Below are 27841 nucleotides of genomic sequence, written 5' to 3' on the forward strand. Positions count from 1 at the left end.
AGCCCAGTCTTGCTTTTCTTCCCAGCCACCGTAATGATTCTGGCCTCCCAAACAGCACAGACACACTTTGCTCCACCTTTGGCGTTGTCGTCATCGTCGTTGTCGTCTTCTTCCTCTGCTTTAGCTGTTGTGGGGTTGGCTGGTTGCCTAGTGACATGCCGAGCTGCCATATCCACATTAATATGATCTGCTGACTCATTTCTGATTTCCAAAGCCAGCGGTAAACAGTTTTAGCGTTTATGAGTAACACATGAAATGTCACAGTGCAGCACTCGTTATACGATTCCCAGTAGCATAAAGGTGACGTGTTGATGCACGGAGTAGGAGTGCTGTCTCGTGACCCCACAGGGCCCAGGTTTATTTATTTACTGTGCGTCCGTCCGGGTAGGGTGGGCTTTCTCTGTGTGTTTCGTCTTCCTCCCTCATTTCAAAGTTTTACCTGTTAGATTTATTGGTGTTTCTTTACTGCGACAGCAAGAAACCAATGTGGACATTTGATTGACTGTGCTTAGCTGTAAAGACGTGTTTTTAATTTTAATCTTGTCTGCATGTGCCCCCCTCAGTAGGTTAACCCTTTGATCCCTTCCCTCCCCAGCGTTTTAGCACTATAACCCTAGTAATTTTGATATAATCAAGTCAAATCTTAATATAGGACGATAAGCCACAGTGTTATAACAACAGATTGACACCTCTTGTACCTCTTACAACCACTTGAAATCTCACAGTTTTCACCGTTATCCTTGACCGTACTTTATCCTTTCAGTCCCACATCAATAACATCTCCCAGTCTGCATATTTCCACTTGCGTAACTTTAATCGTATTCACCCCCCTGTCCCTCACTCCCCACACCACTGCTATCCTCGTTCATAGCCTTGTCACTTCTCGTCTCGATTATTGCAATTCCCTTTGCTTTGGTCTTTCTCGCAAATCTCTTTATAAGCTTCAACTGGTCCAGAATTCAGCTGCCCACCCCCATCATTACTAGAACCCCCCTCTATTCACCACATCACTCCCGTCTTGCAGCAGCTTCACTGGCTTCCAGTTCAGTTCCAAATTCAATTCAAAATTCTCCTGCTAACATTTAAGGCTCTCCACAACCTCGCCCCTCCATATCTGTCTGACATCCTCCATGTTGCCATTCACTCCGACACCCTTAGGGCTCGTTTATACCTCAAGCTCGGAACGCATACGCGAACACCTCATGGCTGCCATGCGTTCCCAGCGTTCATTTGACGTGTCCTCTGAGCAGGTCCTCAGAAATTAACGCGATGCGTGCGCAAGTTGCAGTCCCAGCAAAAACTCGGTTTGGATTGGGTTTAGTGGGCTAAAAGTTGGAATGTGACGTCAGAATCTACATGTGACAGAAAGCTACTTTGAAGATCCTCCGCGATCGATGTGCGCGCTTCGATGTCTGATAAATGGTTTGATGCCGACATACAAATGCATTCGTGGTGCTTTTATAATCAAGCATCGCATATTCCTGATCGTAATGACACCAGACTTTTTAAAAGTCTCACATACCATCTTTTATGCCGTCTTCCTCCGGTCCTGACAGCAGCGGCAAACAGCAATAGAACACCACACTGAGCATGTTAAATGTATGATATTCCAACTCTCTGCTCCTTTAGAATCCTTAGATTTATACTTGATAACACTTTCATGATGAAATGCATTAAAGTATGGATGTTACATTTTACAGAGAAATCGTTAATTTCTTTAAATAATAAATACTGTTAATAATTACACATATGGGGGTGACACGGTGGAGGAGCGGTAGCACTGCTGTCTCGCAGGGAGTCACGTCGCTGGTGTTCCCTGTCTGGAGTTTGCAGGTTTGCCTGCTGGGTTTACACAGAGTGCTCCAGTTTCCTTCCAAAGATATGAAGATTTGGTGACACTAAGATGACACTAGTGTGTGTGTGTGTGTGTGTGTGTGTGCGCTGGTATTCACCCTGCGATGGGATTGTTTCTGCCTCGCGCCCAATGCTAGCTGGAATGGACACATCCCTGGATTGATGGATTTAATCATTAAACATCCTTTTCAGAGATATTGCGGTAAGGTGTCATCATTTTGGGTGTTCCAGGCAATTCACAACACAGCGAGCCGAACCTGTTCTCACCGTGATGATATCTTGCACTGCCACCTGGTGGATTCCTGCAGATTTATGTAAAGTACGCGCACAGGTATGAACAGTAAAACGCTTGCATAGCAGGAGCGTCCGCTGCAGCACGCGTCGCGTCGTGTGAAGTATAAACCCGGCCTCAGATCCTCTTCTTCCATCCACTTGACTGTCCCCTTCGTCTGCATTCAGTTGCTTTGCTCCCCAGCTCTGGAACTCGCTACCGCCTGAGCTTAGAAATATTGAATCATTTTCACTTTTCAAATCTAAACTTAAAACTCATTTGTTTACGACTGCTTTTTCTTTTTGATTACATTTGCTCTGTCTGATTTAAATTTTTGTTTGTAATCTGTGTTTTGTCTTTTGTTCGGTGTCCTTGAGTGTTTAGAAACGCGCCTATAAATAAATAAAATGTATTATTATCTACCATCCATTGTACAGACCTGACGTCAAAGCTGCACTTTTGAGTGATGTGTTTCAGAACAGTTTTTAGTGGCAGAAGCAATCAATGCACAAGAACACTTGACAAGATTTGCACCATCGTCTGATCAATTAACCCTCGTCTCACCTTCTGCTTTCACTTCTGATATCAAGCGTCTGAACTCCCTCGGGCGTAGTGCAGCACAGCACCAGAGTTTGACTGGGGTCCCCGTAACACTAAAGGCGAGGTCAGGGAGGAAATAAACCTCCCATGGAGCGGAAGGGCAGAAGCGTCTCTACACACACCACACATTGATTGTTTTGTACAACTGAAGTCCTTCCGGTTTTCTTCTTGAATTGAATTTGATTTGTTTTACTTTATTAATCCCCGAGGGGAAACTGCCTTTCTGCCTGACTTTTTTTGGGGGTCAGAGTACAAGGTCAGCCATCGTAGAGCACCCAGGAGCAATTGTTAGGTTAAGGGTCTTGCTCAAGGACCTATGAGAAAAAACACAACTGACTTGCACCTAAAAAAACAGCAACGTAACTTGCGCAAGTAGCGTCACAGCATAACTAGGCAGCGGTGTATTACATGCTGTGGCGAATGGCCGGGATGCCCCTTCAACACTGGATCCGTGGGAGCAGCCATGGGATGCACGGTACGTCCCCTGGAACACTTGGTGGCAGCCCCCCTGGGTTGCATCGGGGCCGATAATATGGAACACCGGAGCTCATCCTGGTTGGGCTCCGTGGCCACCACCCCCGTGCAAGGCCTTCTGAGCCCATGTGGGCAGCAACGCAGCCACGCCCACAAGTGCAGCCTAATTGAGGTTAATTACCAGCTGAAGCACTTCCGGGTGGGCTATAAAGGCAGCCTGGAGGAGGAGGAGGAGGACGAAGCTGCCATGGGAGGAGTGTTGGAAGAGAAGAGTGTGATTTGGGTTGTGATTTACTTTTGGTTATTTTGGGACCGTGTTAGGGTCGGTGGGACACGGGGAAGACAAAGAAAAGACGTTTTGTTTGCTTTACCCATGCATCTGGTGTCAGTCTGTGTCAGGTCGGCGCCAATAAAGTGTCTTTATCACAGTGCGTAGTCTAATATCGCGAAGGCCGGGATTCCAGCCAGCCGGGTTACGACAGGTGTGGAGGCCCTTATAAAATATGTCTCTCTATGGCAACAGACTGCAAGATTTAGAGAGCAGAGCAGCGTAACAAAAAACACTTAGACTGATATTCAGGCCAGTGGGGTTATGATGGTAGGTAGGTGGGCTGTTATACCAGCCTTTTGGGCAGATACTGCTAAGCGGCTGGCAAGAATATGACCCTGCTGGGTTCAAAGGGTTACAAAAATCGTAACCAATTTGTTGTATTATTTTCCACAAGCCGATATCCTTCCCGTTGTAAAGGAGAATATATTATACTAGCTGACACCCGCCTTAGCTTACGGTGGTGTAAGAATAGGAAAGGAAAACGGTGAGAAAGGAATTCAGAAATCAAGAAGAAAGAAATGCTTCTTGAAAGAAACAGTTGTGAATAGGTGTTCTGCTGGAGACGATTTGTGTCAAGAAATAACCCACTGATAGGAACAGGCAGTTGCCGGATCCCGGAATACAGATGACGTTGTACAAAAACCCGTTGACGGAGAAGATACTGTCGTTCATTTTATAACAAAGGCTTAGGAAACAATCGTCACAGTATAACGAAAATAGCTAGGAGCGAAACCAATGGCAATGGTCGAGAGAGTACCTTCCTGTTGCAGGCTACAAAGTGAAAGGTCACGCGGTCAGGCTAGATATCGGGCGGTGACGTGGCACTAATGGGGTCATGAGAGAGGAACAGGGAATGAGAGAGTCCGAAAAATCGAGTAGGAATCGAGAAAAGCAGCATGGGGGTGTATGGGAGGCCGCAGGCAGCGTGGGGAAGGGTTTGGAATAGGATGAATAGGAATCGAGAAATGCCGTGTGGGCGGGAACGGGTTTGAAGAGGAAGCACGACGAACCAGAAGAGAAATATATACTGTACAGGTATAAGAGATTGCTCCCTGATGCAACTAAAAGTGGGCAATTTTTTTCCCCAAAAGTTTTGGTGCTTATGATGGATGGCTTCAAGCTGAACAACAATACAATTCTGATTGATTGTCTCACAGAAATTTGAAGCAACACTTAATTCATTTGTATTACATTTAGTGTGTTTAATCAGTGGGTGGCACGGTGGCGCAGTGGTAGCGCTGCTGCCTCGCAGTTAGGTGACCCAGGTTCACTTCCCGGGTCCTCCCTGCGTGGAGTTTGCATGTTCTCCCCGTGTCTGCGTGGGTTTCCTCCGGGCACTCGGTTTCCTCCCACAATCCAAAGACATGCAGGTTAGGTGGATTGGCGATTCTAAATTGGCCCTAGTGTGTGCTTGGTGTGTGGGTGTGTTTGTGTGTGTCCTGCGGTGGGTTGGCACCCTGCCCAGGATTGGTTCCTGCCTTGTGCCCTATGTTGGCTGGAATTGGCTCCGGCAGACCCCCGTGACCCTGTATTCGGATTCAGCGGGTTAGAAAATGGATGGATGGATGGACATTTAGTGTGTTTAATCATTTAATGATGAGGACACATTGCACTAGTTCATCCACCCATCTATTTATCCATCCAGTAGCATCACTAGGGGAGTACAGACCGCAATAGATGACACCATTAGAAGGATTTAACACCAAAATGAATGTCTATAAAAAAATTTTTTTTTGGAGGATTCAGGCTGGGACCACTCGATTAAACAGTCAAGTGTCCACAGGCTGAAATCATCAAAGAGAATTAGACCCCTGCATGAAACGGTAGAGTGTCTTTAAGCTAAAATCACCAAGTGACACACACATACACATCCCCCTGCTCGATGTAATGGTCAAATCTCACAGTGCTGTTAAAAACAAGAATTACCGGGCTGCATTAAACCGGCTGGGTATTGGAGTGCGATATATTTAAAGTATGATCACCTCTCTGTTAAGAAGATCTATTCACTACTTCACCCGGCCTCGGTAACCGCACTAGGTGACACCAACCCTAGCGATGCCACTGCTTCCATCTGTCCTCCGGGGTAAACTGGAATCTATCCCAGCAAGCATTAGGCTTGATAACTGATGTAAAAATGTTTACTGCTTCTTTTCATTTGTACTCCGCATATAATGCTTCTCGTTTCGGTGTCCAACAATAATCTGCCAGCATGGCTCGATTCTACTTGCCCTCATACTGCTTTTCCATCGTTGCAATGTCCTGTTGAAACCTTTCACTGTGTCCATCAGTGACTCTACCGAGGTTAGCAGGGAAGAAAGAAGTCCTGAATCTTTTTGCACTTTGTGGTTTTGTATGATACGGTGGCACACTGGGTAGCGCTGCTGCCTCACAGTAAGGAGACCCGGGTTCACTTCCCGCATCCTCCCTGCGTGGAGTTTGCATGTTCTCCCCGTGTCTGCGTGGCTTTCCTCCCACAGTCCAAAGACATGCAGGTTAGGTGCATTGGCGATCCTAAAGTGTCCCTAGTGTGTGCTTGGTGTGTGGGTGATGTGTGTGCCCTGTAGTGGGCTGGCGCCCTGCCCGAGATTTGTTCCTGCCTTGCTCCCTGTACTGGCTGGGATTGGCGGCTCCAGCAGACACCCCGTGACCCTGTGTTATTAGGATATAGCGGGTTGGAAAATGGATGGATGGATATTGTATGATGGACGCGTCTTGTCACCCAGTGGGATGGAGTTTGTTGCTCTGTAGCTGCTAAGGAAGTTCTCAGCAACATCCTTGAATGCCTTCCATTTGATTTCTGACGGGTCCGCTAGCAGATCTTTGAACCGCTTGTCATTGATGAGACCAACAAAAATGTCTTCCATAATCTTGGGCTCAGTGTTTCACATATCCAAGTTTTATATGAACAGGAGGCAAAGTTCTGTTTGTTGGGTTGACGTACAGTTTGTGTGCCATGGAGCAGCCAGTTCTTTTTAAGGTAATGAGATTCTTTAGCATGGCTGTCCCATCCGCGGTACTTTGCATATCTAATCCACATTGTGACGACTTTAAGATTGGCACAGATGTTCCTTTTGTGGATGTTGTTCTATATATTTAGACTTACAATATGAGAGGAAATCGCAAAAATCTGGGATTAAATGATAAAAGGTGGTATTTGTGATCAGTAGGCCAAACTCAATAATAACAACAACAACATTTCAGTCAGTCAGTCATTGTGATGTCGCTCAAAGTGCTTTACAGGATGAAGAAAGCAGAAAAAAGACAAAATATAAGAATAAAATTGGGCAGTGCTAATTAATATAGAATAAAAGTAAGGTCCGATGGCCAGGGAGGACAGAAAAAAAAAAAAAGAAAAACTCCAGCCATAAACAAAATCTGCAGGGGTCTCAAGGCCACGAGACCACCCAGCCCCTTCTAGGCATTCTACCTAACATAAATGACCTCACTCGGTCCTCATGGTTTTCCGCCATCTTATGGAAGAATTTGATGATGATGGTTATGTGGACCTCTGGACTGCACGGTGCTTTGATCGGGTGGTGGGGGCGCAGATCGCCACCACAGAAAACAGGAAAAAGAACAGCAGAGAAAGTCTGGGTTAGGACGGATTGTGGAACCGTGAAAAAAAAAACGATAATTCAGTGCATGTACAGGATATCAGGGTTACACTAAATTGAAGTTATGAGAAAACCATGTTAAAGTAAAGTAAGGTACACGCAAAAGTGTTCAGAGAGCAAAGTCTTCGTTTTCCAGTGTAATCCACGTTGGCTGAATTTAAATTCCCGAAAAGCCTCATCAGCTATCCTTGCCATTTGCCACGAATCCTGTGTGTGTGCGCGCGTTTCTATTTAAATTCAGTGTGCATACTCAAGAAATAATGTTAAAATAGAAATGTTCTTGCAAGCACTAAATGCTGCATTTGTCCTCTTCTGATTTATTCTTTTCTTTTCTTTAGAGCTCTGCTGGTGATGCATCCTTAGTTTGTTCCATTAAAATTCAAATGTATGAGAAGGACACGTATTTTTGTCTCCTCTGTGACCTTTTATCTCTCTATCTTTGTCAGGTACATAATGGGTTTTATCAGTAAGGAGAGGGAGCGGGCCATCCTAAGCACAAAACCTCCCGGGACTTTCCTTCTGAGATTTAGTGAAAGTAGTAAAGAAGGAGGCATCACCTTCACTTGGGTGGAGAAAGACATTAGTGGTGAGTCTGTCTTATTGGCTGCCTGCCTTTGAAGGATGGCGTTCATAATTAGGTGCTTTTTCAGCCTTCACTTACGTCTTAAGATGCATTGGTGTTTCAAAAAGAATGAAATTTGATCCGTCAGATCCCATTTCAAAACTGATGTTCAGTCTCTTCTTGCAGGCAAAACCCAGATCCAGTCGGTCGAGCCGTATACTAAGCAGCAGCTGAACAGCATGTCCTTTGCAGAGATCATTATGGGTTACAAGATTATGGATGCAACCAACATCCTGGTGTCGCCCCTAGTTTACCTGTACCCGGAAATCCCCAAGGAGGAAGCCTTTGGAAAGTACTGCCGCATTGAAAACACTGAGCCACCAGAGTACCCGGACCCAGGTAGTCGTTGAATGTCTGATTGGACCGTGACGCGTCTGTGGAAGGAGGAAGCAATTTTAAGGAATTGCATTTCAAGCCTTAAAGTAAAGAAACGTTCATAGGCATGCTGTTGTTTGTATTACAATATATCTTTTTTTTTTTTTCTTTCAATACCGTTTGGGTGTTATAGATACTGTACCATACCTGAAGACCAAGTTCATCTGTGTTACTCCGTAAGTATATTTTTTCTGTTATTTCCCATGTTGCATTCACCAACAGACCATAAGAAATGCATTTCGAGATTTCACATATGCAAGGTTGCAGAAAATGTTTTGTGTCTTTTGTCATTTGCAGTTTAAACATCTACTTTGCAGTTTCAAGTATCCATTCGATTTGTATATTTTCCAGTTCATCTACTCCGCTACCACCTTCATTCTGGTACTGCTTGTAAGCTGGTGCCGCTCTGTCCTTTAATAGCTGGACTTATCGTGGCATTCACAGTAACGACAGACCTCATATATATATATATATATATATATATATATATATATATATATATATATATATATATATATATTTAATACACAGCACCCTCCACAATTATTGGCACCCCTGGTTAAGATACAGTACATCCGGAAAGTATTCACAGCACATCACCTTTTTCACATTTTGTTATGTTACAGCCTTATTCCAAAATGGATTAAATTCATTTTTTTCCTCAGATTTCTACACACAACACCCCATAATGACAACATGAAAAAAGTTTACTTGAGGTTTTTGCAAACTTATTAGAAATAAAAAACTGAGAAATCACATGTCCATAAGTATTCACAGCCTTTGCTCAATACTTTGTCGATGCACCTTTGGCAGCAATTCCAGCCTCAAGTCTTTTTGAACATGATGCCACAAGCTTGGCACACCTATCCTTGGCCAGTTTCGCCCATTCCTCTTTGCAGCACCTCTCAAGCTCCATCAGGTTGGATGGGAAGCGTCGGTGCACAGCCATTTTAAGATCTCTTCAGAGATGTTCAATCGGATTCAAGTCTGGGCTCTGGCTGGGCCACTCAAGGACATTCACAGAGTTGTCCTGAAGCCACTCCTTTGATATCTTGGCTGTGTGCTTAGGGTTGTTGTCCTGCTGAAAGATGAACCGTCGCCCCAGTCTGAGGTCAAGAGCGCACTGGAGCAGGTTTTCATCCAGGATGTCTCTGTACATTGCTGCAGTCATCTTTCCCTTTATCCTGACTAGTCTCCCAGTTCCTGCCGCTGAGAAACATCCCCACAGCATGATGCTGCCACCACCATGCTTCACTGTAGGGATGGTATTGGCCTGGTGATGAGCGGTGCCTGGTTTCCTCCAAACGTGACACCTGGCATTCACACTAAAGAGTTCAATCTTTGTCTCATCAGACCAGAGAATTTAGTTTCTCATGGTCCGAGAGTCCTTCAGGTGCCTTTTGGCAAACTCCAGGCGGGCTGCCATGCGCCTTTGACTAAGGAGTGGCTTCCGTCTGGCCACTGTACCATACAGGCCTGATTGGTGGATTGCTGCAGAGATGGTTGTCCTTCTGGAAGGTTCTCCTCTCTCCACAGAGGACCTCTGGAGCTCTGACAGAGTGACCATTGGGTTCTTGGTCATCTCCCTGACTAAGGCCCTTCTCCCCTGATCACTCAGTTTAGATGGTCGGCCAGCTCTAGGAAGAGTCCTGATGGTTTCGAAATTCTTTCACTTACGGATGATGGAGGCCACTGTGCTCATTGGGACCTTCAAAGCAGCAGAAACTTTTCTGTAACCTTCCCCAGATTTGTGCCTCAAGACAATCCTGTGTCGGAGGTCTACAGACAATTCCTTTGACTTCATGCTTGGTTTGTGCTCTGACATGAACTGTCAACTGTGGGACCTTCTATAGACAGGTGTGTGCCTTTCCAAATCATGTCCAGTCAACGGAATTTACCACAGGTGGACTCCAATGAAGCTGCAGAAACATCTCAAGGATTATCGGGGAAACAGGATGCACCTGAGCTCAATTTGGAGCTTCATGTCAAAGGCTGTGAATACTTATGTACATGTGCTTTCTCAATTTTTTTATTTTTAATAAATTTGCAAAAATCTCAAGCAAACTTTTTTCACGTTGTCATTATGGGGTGTTGTGTGTAGAATTCTGAAGAAAAAAATGAATTTAATCCATTTTGGAATAAGGCTGTAACATAACAAAGTGGAAAAAGTGATGCGCTGTGAATACTTTCCAGATGCACTGTACGTTCATAGTTTCTAATAAATTCTTTTTTTTTATCCCAAAAAAATATAGGCTTACAACACAAAAAAGAGAAAAATCCAACCTTTAATTGAAGTACATTTATTCATTGGGAAGTAAATCCCCCATTAGAAATATGTTTTTTTACATGAAATCATGTGTGCCACAATTATTGGCACCCTTGCTGTTAATATTTCGTACAACCCCCTTTTGCCAACAAGACAGCACTTTATCTTCTCCTCTAACATTTCACAAGGTTGGAGAATACAGAGACATGGATTTTTGACCACTCCTCTTTGCACAATCTTTCTAGATCGTCCAGAGTCCTGGGTCCTCTCCTCTTCAGCTCACCCCACAGGTTTTCAGTGGGGTTGAGGTCTGCGGAATGAGATTGCCATGGAAGGAGCTTGATTTTCTGTCTTCTGGGCCATTTTTGTGTAGATCTTGAGATGTGTTTAAGGTCATTATCCTGCTGGAAGACCCAATGATGACCCATCTTCAGATTTCTGACAGAGGCCACCAGATTTTGATTTAAAATATCCTGGTATTTCAAGGAGTTCATGATTCCATGCACCTTAGCAAGGTTCCCAGGGCCAGCCATTGGAAGATAAACAGCCCCAAAGCATCACAGATCCTCCACCATTATTTACAGTGGGCCTGAGGTGCTTTACCGCATACTCATTCTTGGATTCACGCCAGACCCAGTTAGAATGTTTTTTGCCAAAAAGCTCAATTTTAGTCTCATCCGACCAAAGCACACGGTCCCAGTTGAAGCCCCAGTATCACTTGGCAAACTCCAGACATTTATGTTTGTGATTGTAGGTGAGAAAAGGCTTTTTCCTTGCATGTCCCCCAAACAGCTTGTCGGCATGGAGATAGCATCTTGTGGTTTTCATGGAGACTTTATGACCCCAAGATACCACTCTTTGGTGCAGTTCTCTAAGAGTGAACTCTGGAGATTTTTTACTTCTCTTACCATCCTCCTCATTGTGCGTGGTGGCAAGATAAACTTGGGTCTTCATCCAGCCTTGTTTGTCACTGTTCTCGTTGTTTTACACTTCATTATTTTTCCTCTGACTGTTGATACAGGCAGGTTTAGGCGAGGAGCTATTTTCTTGTAGCCATTACCCGACGTATGAAGGTCAACACACATCTGCCTTACTTGAATGGCATGTTCTCTTGTCTTTCCCATGTTGAAAGTGGCTAAGAGCAATCGGACTCTGTGTCACGTCATATTTACACCCCCGGGACACTGTAACTTTTAATTAGTTATTTATGACTTCCTATTTACTCTGATCAACTTTTAGAAACTAAACTAGAAATTACAAAAACGCTTCAATTACATTTATTTTATAGGAATTGTTAGGGGTGCTAATAATTGTGGCACAAATGATTTCATGTAAAAAATGTATTTCTTAATGTGGGATTTTTTTATAAAATGTACTTCAATTAAAGGTTGGGTTTTTCTGGTTTTTGTGTTGTGAGCCTCTATTTTTTTGGGGAAAAAAGAATTTATTACAAGGCTAAGAACACATCGTAACCAGGGGTGCCAATAATTGTGGAGGGCACTGTATACAAGTACCATGAAAATAAATATATATGTATATATGTATATATATACACACACAAAAAACTGTGAAAAACTATTTGCCCCCTTCCTGATTTCTTATTCTTTTGCATGTTTGTCACTCAAAATGTTTCTGATTATCAAACACATTTAACCATTAGTCAAATACAACACAAATAAACACAAAATGCAGTTTTTAAATGATGGTTTTTATTATTTAGGGAGAAAAAAAAATCCCTGTGTGAAAAAGTAATTGCCCCCTGAAACTAATAACTGGTTGGGCCACCCTTAGCAGCAATAACTGCAATCAAGCGTTTGCGATAACTTGCAATGAGTCTTTTACAGCGCTCTGGAGGAATTTTTTCCCACTCATCTTTGCAGAATTGTTGTAATTCAGCTTTATTTGAGGGTTTTCTAGCATGAACCGCCTTTTTAAGGTCATGCCATAGCATCTCAATTGGATTCAGGTCAGGACTTTGACTAGGCCACTCCAAAGTCTTCATTTTGTTTTTCTTCAGCCATTCAGAGGTGGATTTGCTGGTGTGTTTTGGGTCATTGTCCTGTTGCAGCACCCAAGATCGCTTCAGCTTGAGTTGACGAACAGATGGCCGGACATTCTCCTGCAGGATTTTTTGGTAGACAGTAGAATTCATGATTCCATCTATCACAGCAAGCCTTCCAGGTCCTGAAGCAGCAAAACAACCCCAGACCATCACACTACCACCACCATATTTTACTGTTGGTATGATGTTCTTTTTCTGAAATGCTGTGTTCCTTTTACGCCAGATGTAACGGGACATTCAACTTTAGTCTCATCAGTCCACAAGGTATTTTCCCAAAAGTCTTGGCAATCTTTGAGATGTTTCTTAGCAAAATGGAGACGAGCCCTAATGTTCTTTTTGCTTAACAGTGGTTTGCGTCTTGGAAATCTGCCATGCAGGCCGTTTTTGCCCAGTCTCTTTCTTATGGTGGAGTCGTGAACACTGACCTTAATTGAGGCAAGTGAGGCCTGCAGTTCTTTAGACGTTGTCCTGGGGTCTTTTGTGACCTGTCGGATGAGTCGTCTCTGCGCTCTTGGGGTAATTTTGGTCGGCCGGCCACTCCTGGGAAGGTTCACCACTGTTCCATGTTTTTGCCATTTGTGGATAATGGCTCTCACTGTGGCTCGCTGGAGTCCCAAAGCTTTAGAAATGGCTTTATAACCTTTACCAGACTGATAGATCTCAATTACTTCTGTTCTCATTTGTTCCTGAATTTCTTTGGCTCTTGGCATGATGTCTAGCTTTTGAGGTGCTTTTGGTCTACTTCTCTGTGTCAGGCAGCTCCTATTTAAGGGATTTCTTGATTGAAACAGGTGTGGCAGTAATCAGGCCTGGGGGTGGCTACGGAAATTGAACTCAGGTGTGATACACCACAGTTAGGTGATTTTTAACAAGGGGCAATTACTTTTCACACAGGGCCATGTAGGTTTGGATTTTTTTCTCCTAAATAATAAAACCATCATTTAAAAACTGCATTTTGTGTTTACTTGTAATATATTTGACGAATGGTTAAATGTGTTTGATGATCAGAAACATTTTGTGTGACAAACATGCAAAAGAATAAGAAATCAGGAAGGGGGCAAATAGTTTTTCACAGTTTTTTTTGTGTGTGTGTATATATATATATATATATATATATATATATATATATATATGTATATATATATATATATATTCATGGTACTTGTAGTCTGAATCACAATCAGATTGTAAGGGTGGTTACCTACCAGGTAATGCTTGTGGTTGGTCTGCAAGTTGGCAAATGTCTGCCACGGTGCCCTCTTTCAGTTGCGAGAAGCAGATCATCGAATGTTGAATAGTTTACTGTCAAATACAAGCATCACCTGGTAGGTAACCACCCATAAAATCAGATTGTGATTCAGACTGCGAATGCCATGAATGTAATTATCCCGATCTACATGCTGTCAAATAAACGAACCACACGCTGTGGCGCAACGTAAGAGGCTTTGGCTCTGACGTTGGCGTCCGAAGTTCGATCCCCGAGCGGGCGGTGCAATGAGTGTGTATGCCTGGTGAGCCCAGAATTAGGGCGAAACACGTGTTGCGTACTCTTTGCATTATTTGACAGTAAACTATTCAAAAACAAATATATATATATGCCAATATGTTTGTGTGTGTGTATGTATGTATATGTGTGTGTATGTTCCAGCATCACTTCTGAACAACTGGAGTGATTTTTGGTGCACGTTTCTCATTGGTCAACCAAAAATACTGTAGGGCAGGGGTGGCAAACTCCAGGCCTGGAGTGCCGCAGTGGCTGCAGGTTTTCATTCTCAGCCTTTTCCTAATCAGTGACCAGTTTTCACTGCTAATGAACTTTTTCCCTATCACTTTATTAGCCCTGTTAGAAGAGTTCGGCCCTCTGAATTGAGACGTGAAACGAGCTGACAGATGAGCAGCTAAACTGGGGCTTCGAACTCCAACCAATTTCACTCCAAGCAGTCTCTTAATGAGAAGCCGATTCTTGCTGTTAATTAGACCCGTCATTTAATCCCATGGCTCGTTGCTGCTCTCATTCTGCCACAGCATACATTTCCAAAACTGTCGTTCTTTCTAAGAGCACCAATGTCAAAATGTTTTGGTGACCTGAGAGATCAACCTTACCAAGACCTTCACCTCTCTTTAATTTTAGATATTGTGTGATGGGCACAGGTTAGCTGCTCATGTGGTGGCTTGCTTTGTGTCTCATTATTGTTTGGCTGCTAATTAACGAAAACGAAACAAATACGGGGCCTGAGTTAAGTAAATTAAAAGAAGGAATCAGCAGCAAAAACTGGTCACTAATTAAGAAGACGGTAAGAATGAAAACCTGCAGCCACTGTGGCACTCGAGGCCTGGAGTTTACCACCCCTGCTGGAGGGTGAAATCAGCCCTAACACACCCCCTTCTGGGTAGTGTGGGAGGTGATCTTTCGGTCTTGTATGCACGTTATCATTCAGTTGACACTCTGAACGACCAGCAGATGGCGAACTGGAGGCGACTGCCAGCATTCTTTATGTTTGAGCTCCACTGCGCCCGCCTGTTGCTTTTGAAATTAAATCGAGTTCTACGTGTGCAAGTGTGTGTTTCTGTCCGGCCCGGAAGTGAGATGTAGAGTCGGGGTGAGGTCTCCAGCTCCGAGGATACGCAAGCGAGACCAGCACACCAGCAAAAGGAAACCTCCTAAGAAAGACAGTCGCTTAGCTGCTAATGCACAGACGATGCCCAGAGTAGTTCAGTACTTTCTAGGATCCCGTGCTGTTACACAGTTAGTATATAGCAGGCGACTGCCAGCATTCTTTATGTTTTAAGCAGCACCACGCCCCTGTTGCTTTTCAAATTAAATAGAGTTGGCCGGTTCTGAGCGTCAGGTGGATGATAACGTACATACAAGACCGCAAGACAAGGACATTAGTGAGTCTTCATTGTTTGTTCATTTATTTTTATTTTTATAGTTGTGTTTTTTTTTTCTATTATATTTTTCTCAAACAATATAAAAAAAAACAACTTTATTCTCCTCCCTGCTGGGTATTTCAGCTAGTTTATTTATACTGAAAAATAAAGATGAATTCAGAAAATGCAGAGACCATTCACTTGCCTCAGATAGCACATGATGTATCACTTTCCCCATCCAGTAACCATAAATGCACCTTCAGCCATTTTAGCAGGATCCGTGGGGTGGCTGAGGCACTTTAAGCCACAGAATTGTCAGTTCAGTTCCTGTCCCTGCCTCGCTCTGTGTTTAATGTTGTGCACACAATACAGCAGAAAGGGTTATAGGCCTCTAAAAAGACCCTCAGACCGGGCCAAGGAGCTTTACTGGCCTGCATACAGGTTGGCCTTTACCCAAGTAACCCTGTGTAGCCCCACAAATTACCCAAAAAACTCCACAAGCAGGCTTTGGCCTTGCATGGGCCCAAAATAGGGGAACAGGCTTTTAACATTCAAATAACACCCAAAATACACACAAACTCCCTATAAGGGGATACCTTTGGCTTGAGAGACAAGTCCAGTGCAGAATCTTTATAAATGAAGGAATTTAATTTGAATTTAACAAAAGAAGAAAAATTAGGCAAAAGGGTTTACTTACCCATAGCCAACGAGTCCTTCTCAGTTATCCAAAAATCAAATCCAAAGACAGAAGCAGAGAATCCAAAAAAAAACGGGGGAAAACACAACAGTACAGATAAATGCACTCCTCGGCAAACGTCAAACCACTGAAGGGCCTACTCCCCAGCCTGAAATATAAAAACTGAGGGCGGTCCTTCAGCAGTGACATCAGAGTGGCCCCGCCTCTTGGGGATCCACCCACAGAACACATGGAATGAATTCAAAGCACTTAAAACCACAATACTTACAAAAATAAATACTGGAAAAAAAAAATGATTAAGGATGACATGATTTTACGTAGTGGTGATCCAAAACAGGATTAACACCCCCTGCACTTCAGAGCAGGTCATCCACCTGAAGCTCAGCATGTTGGGGCCCAGCCAGTACTTGGATGGGAGACCACCTAGGAAAAGTTTGGGTGTGTAAGTCAGGATAGCAGGAGGTGCTTAACCTGTGGTCTGTGCGTGTATCCCAGTGCCCCAGTGTAGCGATTGGGACACTGTGCTGTAATAATGGCGATGTCCTTCCTCTGTGGTCATTAAAGATCCCTGGGCATCCTCAGAAACGAGTAGGGTGTCCTGCCTAAATTGGACATTGTGGCATTGTCAGTTTTAGCTCCCTAGTCATCCCTTCTCTCCAACTGGCCAGCTGTCTCTCTCACCCCTTCACCCACTTGTAGCTGGTCTGTGGTGAGCAAATAGGTGCAAAAATGGCTGCCGTTGCATTTTCCGGGTGGATGCTGCACATTGGTGGTGGCTCCCAGCTGTCTACGTAAAGTGCTTCTATTGTCTAGATAAACACAATGTAAATATAACTGTCAGTATGTCTAACTTATAAAAGAACAAAAATATTAAATTAACTTTAGCCAGGGCAGTAACCCAGACCGAACCATAACTGCGAACAAATCAGTTAAACCGTCCTACGGTGGCAAACACCCAACATTTGAAGCAGGCATGAAGACGCTGATGTGCCAAACCACTCTTAATTATAAAGAGCTTTCTTGCGGAACGTAAAAGAAATAACAAATATACAATGAACTTATTCAACCCGACTTAGATTGCGTTTCTTGTGTGCATTGGCGATTTCCGCTAACCTGACAAACTTAATGTAACGTTTAGAAAACCGCGGCTACTTTAGAAATAACTTCAACCCCACCATTCATTACGGAGTTAGTTTGTGGCAGTACAAATTAATGGAGCACAGATCTATTACATTTAAAGGAAGGACAAATCAAACAAAATAAGAATTATTACAGGTGCCGGTCATAAAATTAGAATATCATGACAAAGTTGATTTATTTCAGTAATTCCATTCAAAAAGTGAAACTTGTATATTAGATTCATTCATTACACACAGACTGATGTATTTCAAATTCTTTTAATTTTGATGATTATAACTGACAACTAATGAAAGTCCCAAATTCAGTATCTCGGAAAATTAGAATATCAATTAAGACCAACGCAAAAAGGATTTTTAAAAATGTTGGTCAACTGAAAGGTATGAACATGAAAAGTATGAGCATGTACAGCACTCAGTATTTAGTCTGGATTACTGCAGCAATGCGGCGTGGCATGGAGTCGATCAGTCTGTGGCACTGCTCAGGTGTTATGAGAGCCCATGTTGCTCTGATAGTGGCCTTCAGCTCTTCTGAATTGTTGGGTCTGGCGTATTGCATCTTCCTCTTCACAATACCTCATAGATTTTCTATGGGGTTAAGGTCAGGCGAGTTTGCTGGCCAATCAAGAACAGGGATACCATGGTCCTTAAACCAGGTACTGGTAGCTTTGGCACTGTGTGCAGGTGCCAGGTCCTGTTGGAAAATGAAATCTGCATCTCCATAAAGTTCATCAGCAGCAGGAAGCATGAAGTGCTCTAAAACTTCCTGGTAGACGGCTGCGTTGACCTTGGACCTCAGAAAACACAATGGACCAACACCAGCAGATGACATGGCACCCCAAACCATCACTGACTGTGGAAACTTTACACTGGACCTCAAGCAACGTGGATTCTGTGCCTCTCCTCTCTTCCTCCAGACTCTGGGACCTTGATTTCCAAAGGAAATGCAAAATTTACTTTCATCAGAGAACATAACTTTGGACCACACAGCAGCAGTCCAGTCGAGACGCTTCTGACGCTGTCTCTTGTTCAAGAGTGGCTTGACACAAGGAATACGACAGCTGAAGCCCATGTCTTGCATACGTCTGTGCCTGGTGGTTCTTGAAGCACTGACTCCAGCTGCAGTCCACTCTTTGTGAATCTCCCCCACAGTTTTGTTTCACAATCCTCTCCAGGGTGCGGTTATCCCTATTGCTTGTACACTTTTTTCTACCACATCTTGTCCTTCCCTTCGCCTCTCTATTAATGTGCTTGGACACAGAGCTCTGTGAACAGCCAGCCTCTTTAGCAATGACCTTTTGTGTCTTGCCCTCCTTGTGCCAGGTGTCAATGGTTGTCTTTGGACAACTGTCAAGTCCGCAGTCTTCCTCATGATTGTGTAGCCTACAGAACTCGACTGAGAGACCATTTAAAGGCTTTTGAGTTAATGAGCTGATTAGAGTGAGTGGCACCAGGTGTCTTCAATATTGAACCTTTCACAATATTCTAATTTTCCGAGATACTGAATTTGGGACTTTCATTAGTTGTCAGTTATAATCATCAAAATTAAAAGAAATAAACATTTGAAATACATCAGTCTGTGTGTAATGAATGAATCGAATATACAAGTTTCACTTTTTGAATGGAATTACTGAAATAAATCAACTTTGTCAAGATATTCTAATTTTAGAACTCCTAATAAACAATGCATTTCTTTAAAGTGTTCACTGTGAAATTCAGTTCATACTGTACACAATTAGGAATGACCCTAACAGTGCCAGCTGGTGAATGTTAATCAGTCATTTTTTTTAACTCACTTAATCCAGATCAGGGTTGCAGTGTTGTGTTGGTGCCAATCCCAGCTAGCACAAGGTAGGAGCAAACCTGGGACCAAGCGACACACACATCCCCAGACACACACACACACACACGCACACATACACACACACACGGCCCAGTTAGTGTCAAATAGTATCGCCAGTCTGCCTCACCTACATGCCTTTGGACTGTGAAAGCAAACCCAGGCAGACATGGGAAGAACATGCAGGGAAGACCCGGGGTGCAAGCCCAGATCTCCTTACTGCGAGGCAGCAGCGCCAACACTGCACCACCGTGCCGCCCACGAATGCATTCTGATCTTGTAAGTCACCTTGTGTAAGTTTATCCGCCAAAGCAGAATACGACGTCTGACCAAATGATCCTCGTCCATCCATTATCCAACCTGCTATATCCTAACTACAGGGTCACGGGGGGTCTGCTGGAGCCAATCCCAGCCAACACAGGGAGCAAGGCAGGAAACAAACCCTGGGCAGGGCGCCAGCCCACCGCGAACCAAATGATCCTAACTTAGTAGTCACAGTTGTTTCCATTATGGGTTTATTCAGAGCCCTGGCAGGTTAAAACAGTTTGTTGAAGTTCCTACAGCTCGTCTCCGTAGACATTTTGAACCAGCGCTTGTGAATTTCCAGTCCTTCATTCTGGCCAGTCTGTTCTCACTGCTTTTCTGCATTGTTTCATCCTGCATTGATCCCTGCACCGTTTTAACAACTGACCTTCCTGTTGCCCATTTTATGATGCCCACTTGCGTCAACAGAAGTCATTCCCTCCTCTCAAATAGACATTTTGTCTTTCCAATACCTAATACGGATTGAGACATTTCATGCTGCCTCATTTCTCACCTAATACAGCTATGTGCAAAAGTCATTGTAATTTTCTGCATGACAAAAGATTTGTCCTCCTATTCGTCCATTCACTATTTTAATGTGAACTCTCACTCTGTAACAATACATTTCCAAAGTCCAAATAAACCACTTTCTGTAGATATTTAACTGAAGAAGAAAAACCCCAAAGTTCATGTTTGCCTAAGTATTTAAACCTCTGGGCTTTGGAAGCTCCAGCTTTAGACAAATGACACAAAGGTGACAGTCATAAGTAAAGGTAATGAGGTCCTGCTTATGAGACCCTTACATCTCTCTGGATATTAAAATCCCCCTCTGTAATGACCATAGTCTTTGTTGGACAATCACTGCAAAAGTGAAGACAAAGGAGCATTCGGCTGATATGCGAAACAAAGTCAGTAAAATGGCTACCAAAAAAATATCAGAGCTTGAATGTCCCGTCGAGAACTCCTGGTCCATCATCGGAAAATCAAAGGTCCATCACAGCACCTCAACTCTTACTAGAACAGGCCGTCCTTCAAAATAAAATGTCGGAGTGAGACGTCAGCTGATGATCAAAAACCCAACCGTCATTCTTAGACATCTGCGACTGGAGTGAAGGTGCAGGGGTCCACAATTTCAAGAGCTGTCCATATAACAGGCCTCTATGGGAGGGCAGCAGTAAGAAGCCATTCCTTAAGAAGTTCCATATAAAACATGTATGTCATTTACTACAAAGCATAAGAAAGACCCAGTTAAGATGTGGGAGGAGGTTTTATGGTCCGAGGAGACCAACACAGAATTTTCTGGCCCGACTTCAAAGAGGGATGTGTAGTGTAAAACTGCCACTGCCCGGACCTCAAGAAACGCCAGGCCTACAGTGAGATATGGTGGGTGCAGCGTCAGGCTATGGGGACTGGGAATCTTGTCAGAGTTGAAGGGACGATGGATGGACACAAAAACCACACGATATTGCAGGAGAGCTTGGTCCAGTCTTCTATGAATATCCAGCTCAGGAGAAGATTCAACTTTCAACGTGACTGACCCTCAGCATGAGTGAGGCCACAGTGGCACTGGATTGGCTCAGAAACAGAAAGCTGAATGTTTTGGAATGGCCGAGTCAAAGCCCTGATCTTAACCCTACTGAGAATCTGTGGCACGATTTGAAAACTGTGGTCCACCCCACCAACCTAGAGGATCTCGACCAGTTCTGCCAAAAAGAATGAGGAAGAATCCTTCCTAAAAAATATGAAAAACTGGGATGAATGAAGGCTGTTATTGCAGCAAAAAGGGGTCTTGACAAAGTGTGAATGTGTAGGCTTTGAATGCTTAGTTAGGTAAACACGAACTTTGGAGTTTGCCTCCTTCGGTTCAATATCTGGTTTATTTGGACTTTAACAGCAGAAGAGTTCACATTAAAAATACCGAATGGAGAAATAGGAGTATGGGTGGCACGGTGGCACAGTAGGTAGCGCTGCTGCCTTGCAGTTAGGAGACTCGGGTTTGCTTCCCAGGTCCTCCCTGCGTGGAGTTTGCATGTTCTTCCCGGTGTCTGCTTGGGTTTCCTCCCACAGTCCAAAGACATGCAGGTTAGGTGGATTGGCGATCCTAAATTGATCCTGGTGTGTGTGCCCTGTGGTGGGCTGGCACCCTGCCCGGGGTTTGTTTCCTGCCTTGCACCCTGTGTTGGCTGGGATTGGCTTCAGCAGACCCCCGTGACCCTGTAGTTAGGATATAGCGGATGGATGGAAATATGAGGACAAATCTTTAGTCATGCTGAAAATTAGGATGACTTTCAAGAGGATTGCACACCACTGTACATTCCTCTAGTGCACGTTTAATAGGCTGGATTTTTAATTGCACATTTACTGACGCTGTAGAACAAAACAGTCAAGCTGTCTTTCTGCATAAATTTCAATGAAATGTGTAATGTTCCCACTTTGCACGAAGGGTCGATTCCCATCGTCAAGTTAACAAATTGGAGAGACGCTTTGCTGTCCGCTTGAAATGATCAGAAAATGTCGGTGCAAGAAAAGTGCCAAGAATTTCTTGCCGTCTTAAACCAGAGATTAAAAGAAAGGATGGAAGCCAGGCTAGCAAGATGGTGGATATGCAAATATCACGGAAAACAGAAGTGTTGAATGCCTCTAATTAGGCCCTCTTAGTGACGGCGCATTTAAAAAAAAAAAAAAAAAGAACCGATTTTGAGATTGGAAGTGAAAAATGTGTTCAGTTACTCAAAGGCTTGAGATTTACTTGATGAAAACGCGGTCTGCCAGGAGGTTATAAAGCCCACACACACACACGAGCCTTGCTGAGCCCAAAGGTTAAAGTCTACAATTTTCATCCTAATGGCTGCTTCCTCGTGCTGAAGTAGATGCCAGCAGTAGTTTATGAGCCATGTGTGCTTGTAGTTTAAATGCCACTGTTCATGTCTGGGCTGCGCTTCATTCACTTTATTGCCCGGCCTGAACTGACGTGTGGATGAAATGGTGAAAATAACCCCAGTGACGCAGCGCATTTGGAACGTCTTTAGACTCCTTTGGCTTTTTCCACATTTTGTTCTGTTGCAGCCTTGGGCTAAAATCATTTTACATTTATTTTAATCTCCTCATTGGGCAGCACTCAGTACCTCACTCAGACTGCTAAAGCAAAAACAAAACTTCACAAATGACAAATTTAGTTCAGAGTTGTATTATCGTAGTCTTTCCCTCTGCTTACCCTTTCCCTGTTTTCTCAAAGTTAAGTGTACTCGTCAAGTTCGTTATCGGGTTGCACTTTAAGATGAACACACACATACATAGCTATACGCATTCACACAGACCCTAACAGTGCCCCATGAGTGACGCACACACACACACACACACACACACACGCACACGCTGATTGACCTTTAGCACAAGTGCTTTAGGAATAACGCAGCCTGTTACTAAGCACTTCAAGAGACTTGCTTATCATCAGCATGAACAACGTACAATGTTTTAATGATATCTCAGACCTAAATATTACTTTTGGTCTACGAGAATACACAGTGAAACCTCCGGTCACGACCGTAATTCGTTCCAAAATTCTGGTCGTAACCCGATATGGTCGTGACCCAAAGTAATTTCCCCCATAGGATTGTATATAAATACAATTAATCCGTTCCAGACCGTACGAACTGTATGTAAATATATATATTTTTTAAAGATTTTTAAGCACAAATATAGTTAATTATACCAAAGAATGCACAGCGTAATAGTAAACTAAATGAAAAAACTTTGATTAACACTGAGAAAACCTTGAACAACAGAGAAAACATTGCAAGAGTTCACGCTACAGCCTTACGAACCGCTCACTAATGAGTTTTAAGCACAGGGAAAAATGTGAACATTTCAAAAATCCGTAATTTTAATAAACCAACAAGAAAACTAACCTTGCATGAGTCGAGTTCTGGCATGAAGGAAGTGAGGAGGAACTGGGTGGAGAGGAGGTTACAGTTTTTCCACCTCTTCCAGCACTTGAGTCCTCTGCCTGGTTAACGCTGTGACTCCTTTTGCAACATGAGTTGCTTTAATGGCCTCTTTCTGCTTTAGAATAGTCAAAATCTTAGAAATCGCAGCAAGATCAGTAACACAAACGCCACGCTTACACTTTTCAATAATTTCTTTCTTTGCTACGATTTCAATTTTCCTCAAACCTTTCTTCTCACCACTCTTCACTTGCTTAGAAGCCATGGTTAACACAAAATACTGTAGAGCACAAAGAGTTCACAGCGAAAGCATGCATGCACGTCTGACCGAGAACAATGCAACACGTGCAGAAATCATCGGCGCACACAAACCGAAAAGGAAATTGGCTTGTTCGTATACCGAGTGTGCGGTCGTGAACAGTTGCAAAAGTTTGGCGAACTTTTTGGTCGTAACCCGATTTGTATGTGTTCCAAGACATTCATGAACCGAGGTTCCACTGTACATTTAAACACATAAAGGCTCAGCACTCTTGACTATAGGCCATCTATCAGCCAAAAACACCTTCTTTACGTCCTGTTCACTACTACTGGGTGGAGCTCTCACCCTCAGCCTTAATAAACCTCACAGCACAGAGGTAATTGCAAATCTCCGGCTGCACTAGTTGCTCAAAGAAATCTAACTTATTATTTCAATCACTCTATAGAGATTAAGACAAAGCATAGAGAGTTAAAAGCAGCATGGTATTTATTACAAGAATAATAATACCACTGGAACAAAGAATAATAGAAAAATAGGTACTGATAGGAAAGTCTGGATATATATAGTCTTTAGAAAAAGCTTACAAAAAAGTTACAGATAACAAGGATGAATGTCCCAGGGCGGCGTTTGATTTAGCAATTGATGCTCATGATGCTTTTCTGACGACCAGTGACGTCTTCGTCCATTCCTGTTCTTCTTCTTCATCTTCCTTACTTTCAAAATGAGGCGTATTTATTATGAAATGTCATGCCATGGTTTCACAACACATGCACCTGCTTGGCTGGCTGTCAATATGATTGATGGATTTTGCTCAAACTCTTTAATCTATCTTTTCCCAGATAGTAAAGTTTTTTGATGTTGCCTAAAATATCGCCATGTCCGTCTTTCCCAGGCTGTAAACCAAATTGTTGTCCCAGATGTCCACTCATAAAGAAATCAATAGTTTAAGGTATTGGCTCAGCATCCTTTCCCAGACTGTAAAACAATTTTAGCATTATGCTATGAACAACTGTTATAAAAGTGAGGTGTAAGGGAAGAGGATATGCCTTGATTTGTCCTGAATGTAGTTCATCTGTTGTCTTGTCTTGAACAAAATATAATGGAAAATTAAACCAAAATGTACAGATTTTATACACCATAACAAGAGTCAAAGCCTGAAATATCCCATTGATGCAAGCATTCAGACTCTTTCCTCTATTCTTAGTTGGAAGCCCCTTTGATAGCCAGGCAGGAGTTATCTTAGGTTTGACGTGATAAGCTTCACAAACCTGGGATTTGGGGATTTCCTGTCATTATTCTCTGTCAGGTTGGCTGAAGAAACCAACACCACCAACCAACCCCCACCAGTGGACGGCTGTCTTCGGGAAACCCCGAGACTGCACTACAATGTAGACAATTCCAGACAGCCTTTCCAATTCCAGTTTTGCAATGCTAAATGTGAAGTTTAATACCGTGTTCTGATCTTGTAAGCTTAGTAATTGCAGTTGTTTCTGTATTTGTTCGTTTGGAGCAGATCCTCTCACACTCTGCCAGGTTGGATGGAGACCCTCGGTGGACGGCTATTTTCAGGTCTCTACCGGGGTGTTTGTTTACGTTCAAGTCTGCGCTCTGGCTGGGCCACTCAAGGACATTCCCAGAATTGTCCCTGAGCCACTCCTGTGTCGTTTTTGTTTTGTCCTGTTCTAAGGTGAAGCTTTGGCCCTGTCTGAGGTCTTGAGCACTCTGGAGCAGGTTGTCATTAAAACTAGAATCCCTGAAGCCTACGAAAAAAGTTGTAATCCCGGGCCACCTTAAATTCCTTTGCACCTCTCCATCAGCGTCTTTTGTTTTGTAAATGTGTCAATAAGCACAAGCAGCCTGCCGTCCCATCTCCCCCACCGACACGGCTGAAGTTCTCCCAGCTCAAGCCTCTTTACTGTGGTGTGAGGTGCCTGGAGTTGCATAGGGTAAATAATATATCATTATTTGGAATATGTGCATTTCATGTGTGCTCCATGCTTACAATGATCTGGGTAAATGTAGGATGACAGGAAATGCGAGGCAAGAAATGCTGAACACGTACCTGAAACAGAAATGTTTTCCATGTTATAGTAATAATAACGTGAAGTGTTACCAAGTCTTGCTTGATTTGGGTAGAAAAATGAATGAAACGGTTTAAATGTTAAGCTGCAACGCAGCAAAATGTGTGAACTGTGAAGGCTTGTGAATGACGTCTGAATCCATCGTACGTCTAACAAAACCATCCTCGGAGAGTTGCTGTCACCACACCATATTAACATACGCCGTGACATTTTATTTTGTCAAGGCTGGGTAGTTATGATGCCAAAGGAGCTGATTTTGTTAAACTTTTTTCTTTGACATTAATTTGCTGAAGAATAAGCCTGATTAGTAAGAAATGACCTGTCTCCGTAGGTGCCCACTTTTGACCATGGACCTGCCTGACAGTGACCTGTTGACAAAAGGATTTCCCTGGTAGGGATGACACAACCTTGTGGTGGTGGCCTTGGTATATGGAACACGCCATTAAATTAGATATTTTGCTTTGCTTGTTCTTATACTGATATGTCATAAATTCCTTTCAGCCTTTATTTTACTTTTGTCGGGGAAACTATGGAACCTTTTAACCCCTTAACTCTTGTTTTCAAACTATACACACTTAAGGGGCAAAAATTCCTGGAATTGGTCAGTAGCACAAGAGTTAGGGTTTAGTTATCGACTATGCCACTAGATTTCATATGCCTGCAGTCGTGTTAAATCAGTCCACCGAGTGGCATTGTGCCGAGTTAATGGAGTGACAATTTGTGCCATCTGCTCTACAGTCGGGCATGTGACTCCTGCGGGGCTTTTGCCTTTTTAGTTTTTAGTTTAGTTGTCAGGTCATCAACCATCAAAAGAACAAAGATTGTGTTTTAGCAAACTGACAAACTTGTTTCTCTGCCACACACCGCCTCATTGTGGCGGCCCACCGGCACACACCGCCTCACCATGGTGGCCCACCAGCACACACAGCCTCACCGTGGCGGCCCACCGGCACACACCGCCTCATTGTGGCGGCCCAACGGCACACACCGCCTCATTGTGGCGCCCACCGCACACCGCCTCATTGTGGCGCCCACCGCACACACCGCCTCATTGTGGCGCCCACCGCACACACCGCCTCATTGTGGCCCACCGCACATACCGCATCATTGTGGCGCTCCACCGCACACACCGCCTCACCGTGGCGGCCCACCGGCACACACCACCTCACCGTGGGGGCTCACTAGCAGGCGCCATATTAACAGTCAGCATTTTTGACCAAAATGAATGTGGTTGTTGCTTTGCACCCCCTGTATCCCCTGGTCTTTCACAAAATTTAAAATTGAAACCGAGGGAAAAGAAGCAATTGGCTACCATGGAAGAAATCCAGAAAAACAAAATATATCCCAAGTAAGAAAAGTTGAAGTGCAAGGAGACGTTTCTGGGAACAGACGAAGCACTTGGACAAGCGTATGGCACCTCGAGGGGTGCACTTTGACACAGATTAAAGTGAGATTGTATGATAGCTACAAGCTCCAATAACAATTCCAGAAATTTTTGTGTAACCCATAAATTAAAAAGCAGCTCCTTCCAGCTTAGCACATAGGCAGGCATTGCGACAGTTTGACAGATTTTTATATTCATGTTAAATATGAAGTTCAGTTTTAAAGGAAAATTGACATTAAATTTGCAAATGGCTTGTGATGAAAACCTGCAGTCATTACTGGTGTCCAGAACTGGGGTCCTCCACAGTAACTGGTTATCAGACTTTGTGGAAGTGTGTTATAAAAAGTAGTGATGTCAGGCAGCATATGACACTTTTCAATGAGACTTCATTTTGAAATGCCTGCACAACATACACTTTATTAACTTATCGATCGGTTGATTGCGTTATTGTCTGTGCTGTGAGTCCAGGTCCTTGTTTTTATGTTTCTGCTGCCGTATGCGTCTGAATTCGTCATCTCCTGTGGCTCCTCGTTATCTGCCCACTTAACAGCAGCCCTTCTGACGGAGTGTGGCCCACCGTTTACTTCAGATGCATATTCCGCTGTGCATATCGTTGCCAATTCTTTCGAGCTCACATCAACTGCGACACTGTCGTCGTCACGCTGAACACCGGAGAGCACACACAGCACCATTGATACCAGTGAATAATCTGATGGTGCAGACTGGGTTTTCTCTCGCATCAGGTTAGGGTTATTGTTAACACTCTCTGCACACGTGACACGCGTTTATACAGTCAAAGGAAAAAGTGTGTGAACCCTTTGGGATGATCTGGTTTACTGCATGAATTGGTCATAAAA

General features: G+C 43.6%; 1 protein-coding gene across 9 annotated transcripts in view; it reads left to right on the top strand.

The window, feature by feature from the left end:
- The window catches only part of stat3 (signal transducer and activator of transcription 3 (acute-phase response factor)), a 112409-nt gene that overhangs the window by 74805 nt on the left and 9763 nt on the right, over window positions 1-27841 (top strand). For 2 of the 9 annotated variants that reach the window (XM_039740141.1, XM_039740143.1), the window contains 4 exons: window positions 7591-7730; window positions 7893-8108; window positions 8275-8317; window positions 25932-25991. In XM_039740141.1, coding sequence (XP_039596075.1) covers window positions 7591-7730; window positions 7893-8108; window positions 8275-8317; window positions 25932-25991 — 459 coding nt within the window. Of the gene's footprint in view, window positions 1-7590; window positions 7731-7892; window positions 8109-8274; window positions 8322-10652; window positions 11785-25931; window positions 25992-27841 lie in introns of those variants that run through there. The other 7 variants (XM_039740144.1, XM_039740146.1, XM_039740142.1 and 4 more) reach the window with 6 other exon arrangements.

The sequence above is a fragment of the Polypterus senegalus genome, chromosome 17 (assembly GCF_016835505.1).
Source record: "Polypterus senegalus isolate Bchr_013 chromosome 17, ASM1683550v1, whole genome shotgun sequence".
NCBI lineage: Eukaryota > Metazoa > Chordata > Cladistia > Polypteriformes > Polypteridae > Polypterus > Polypterus senegalus.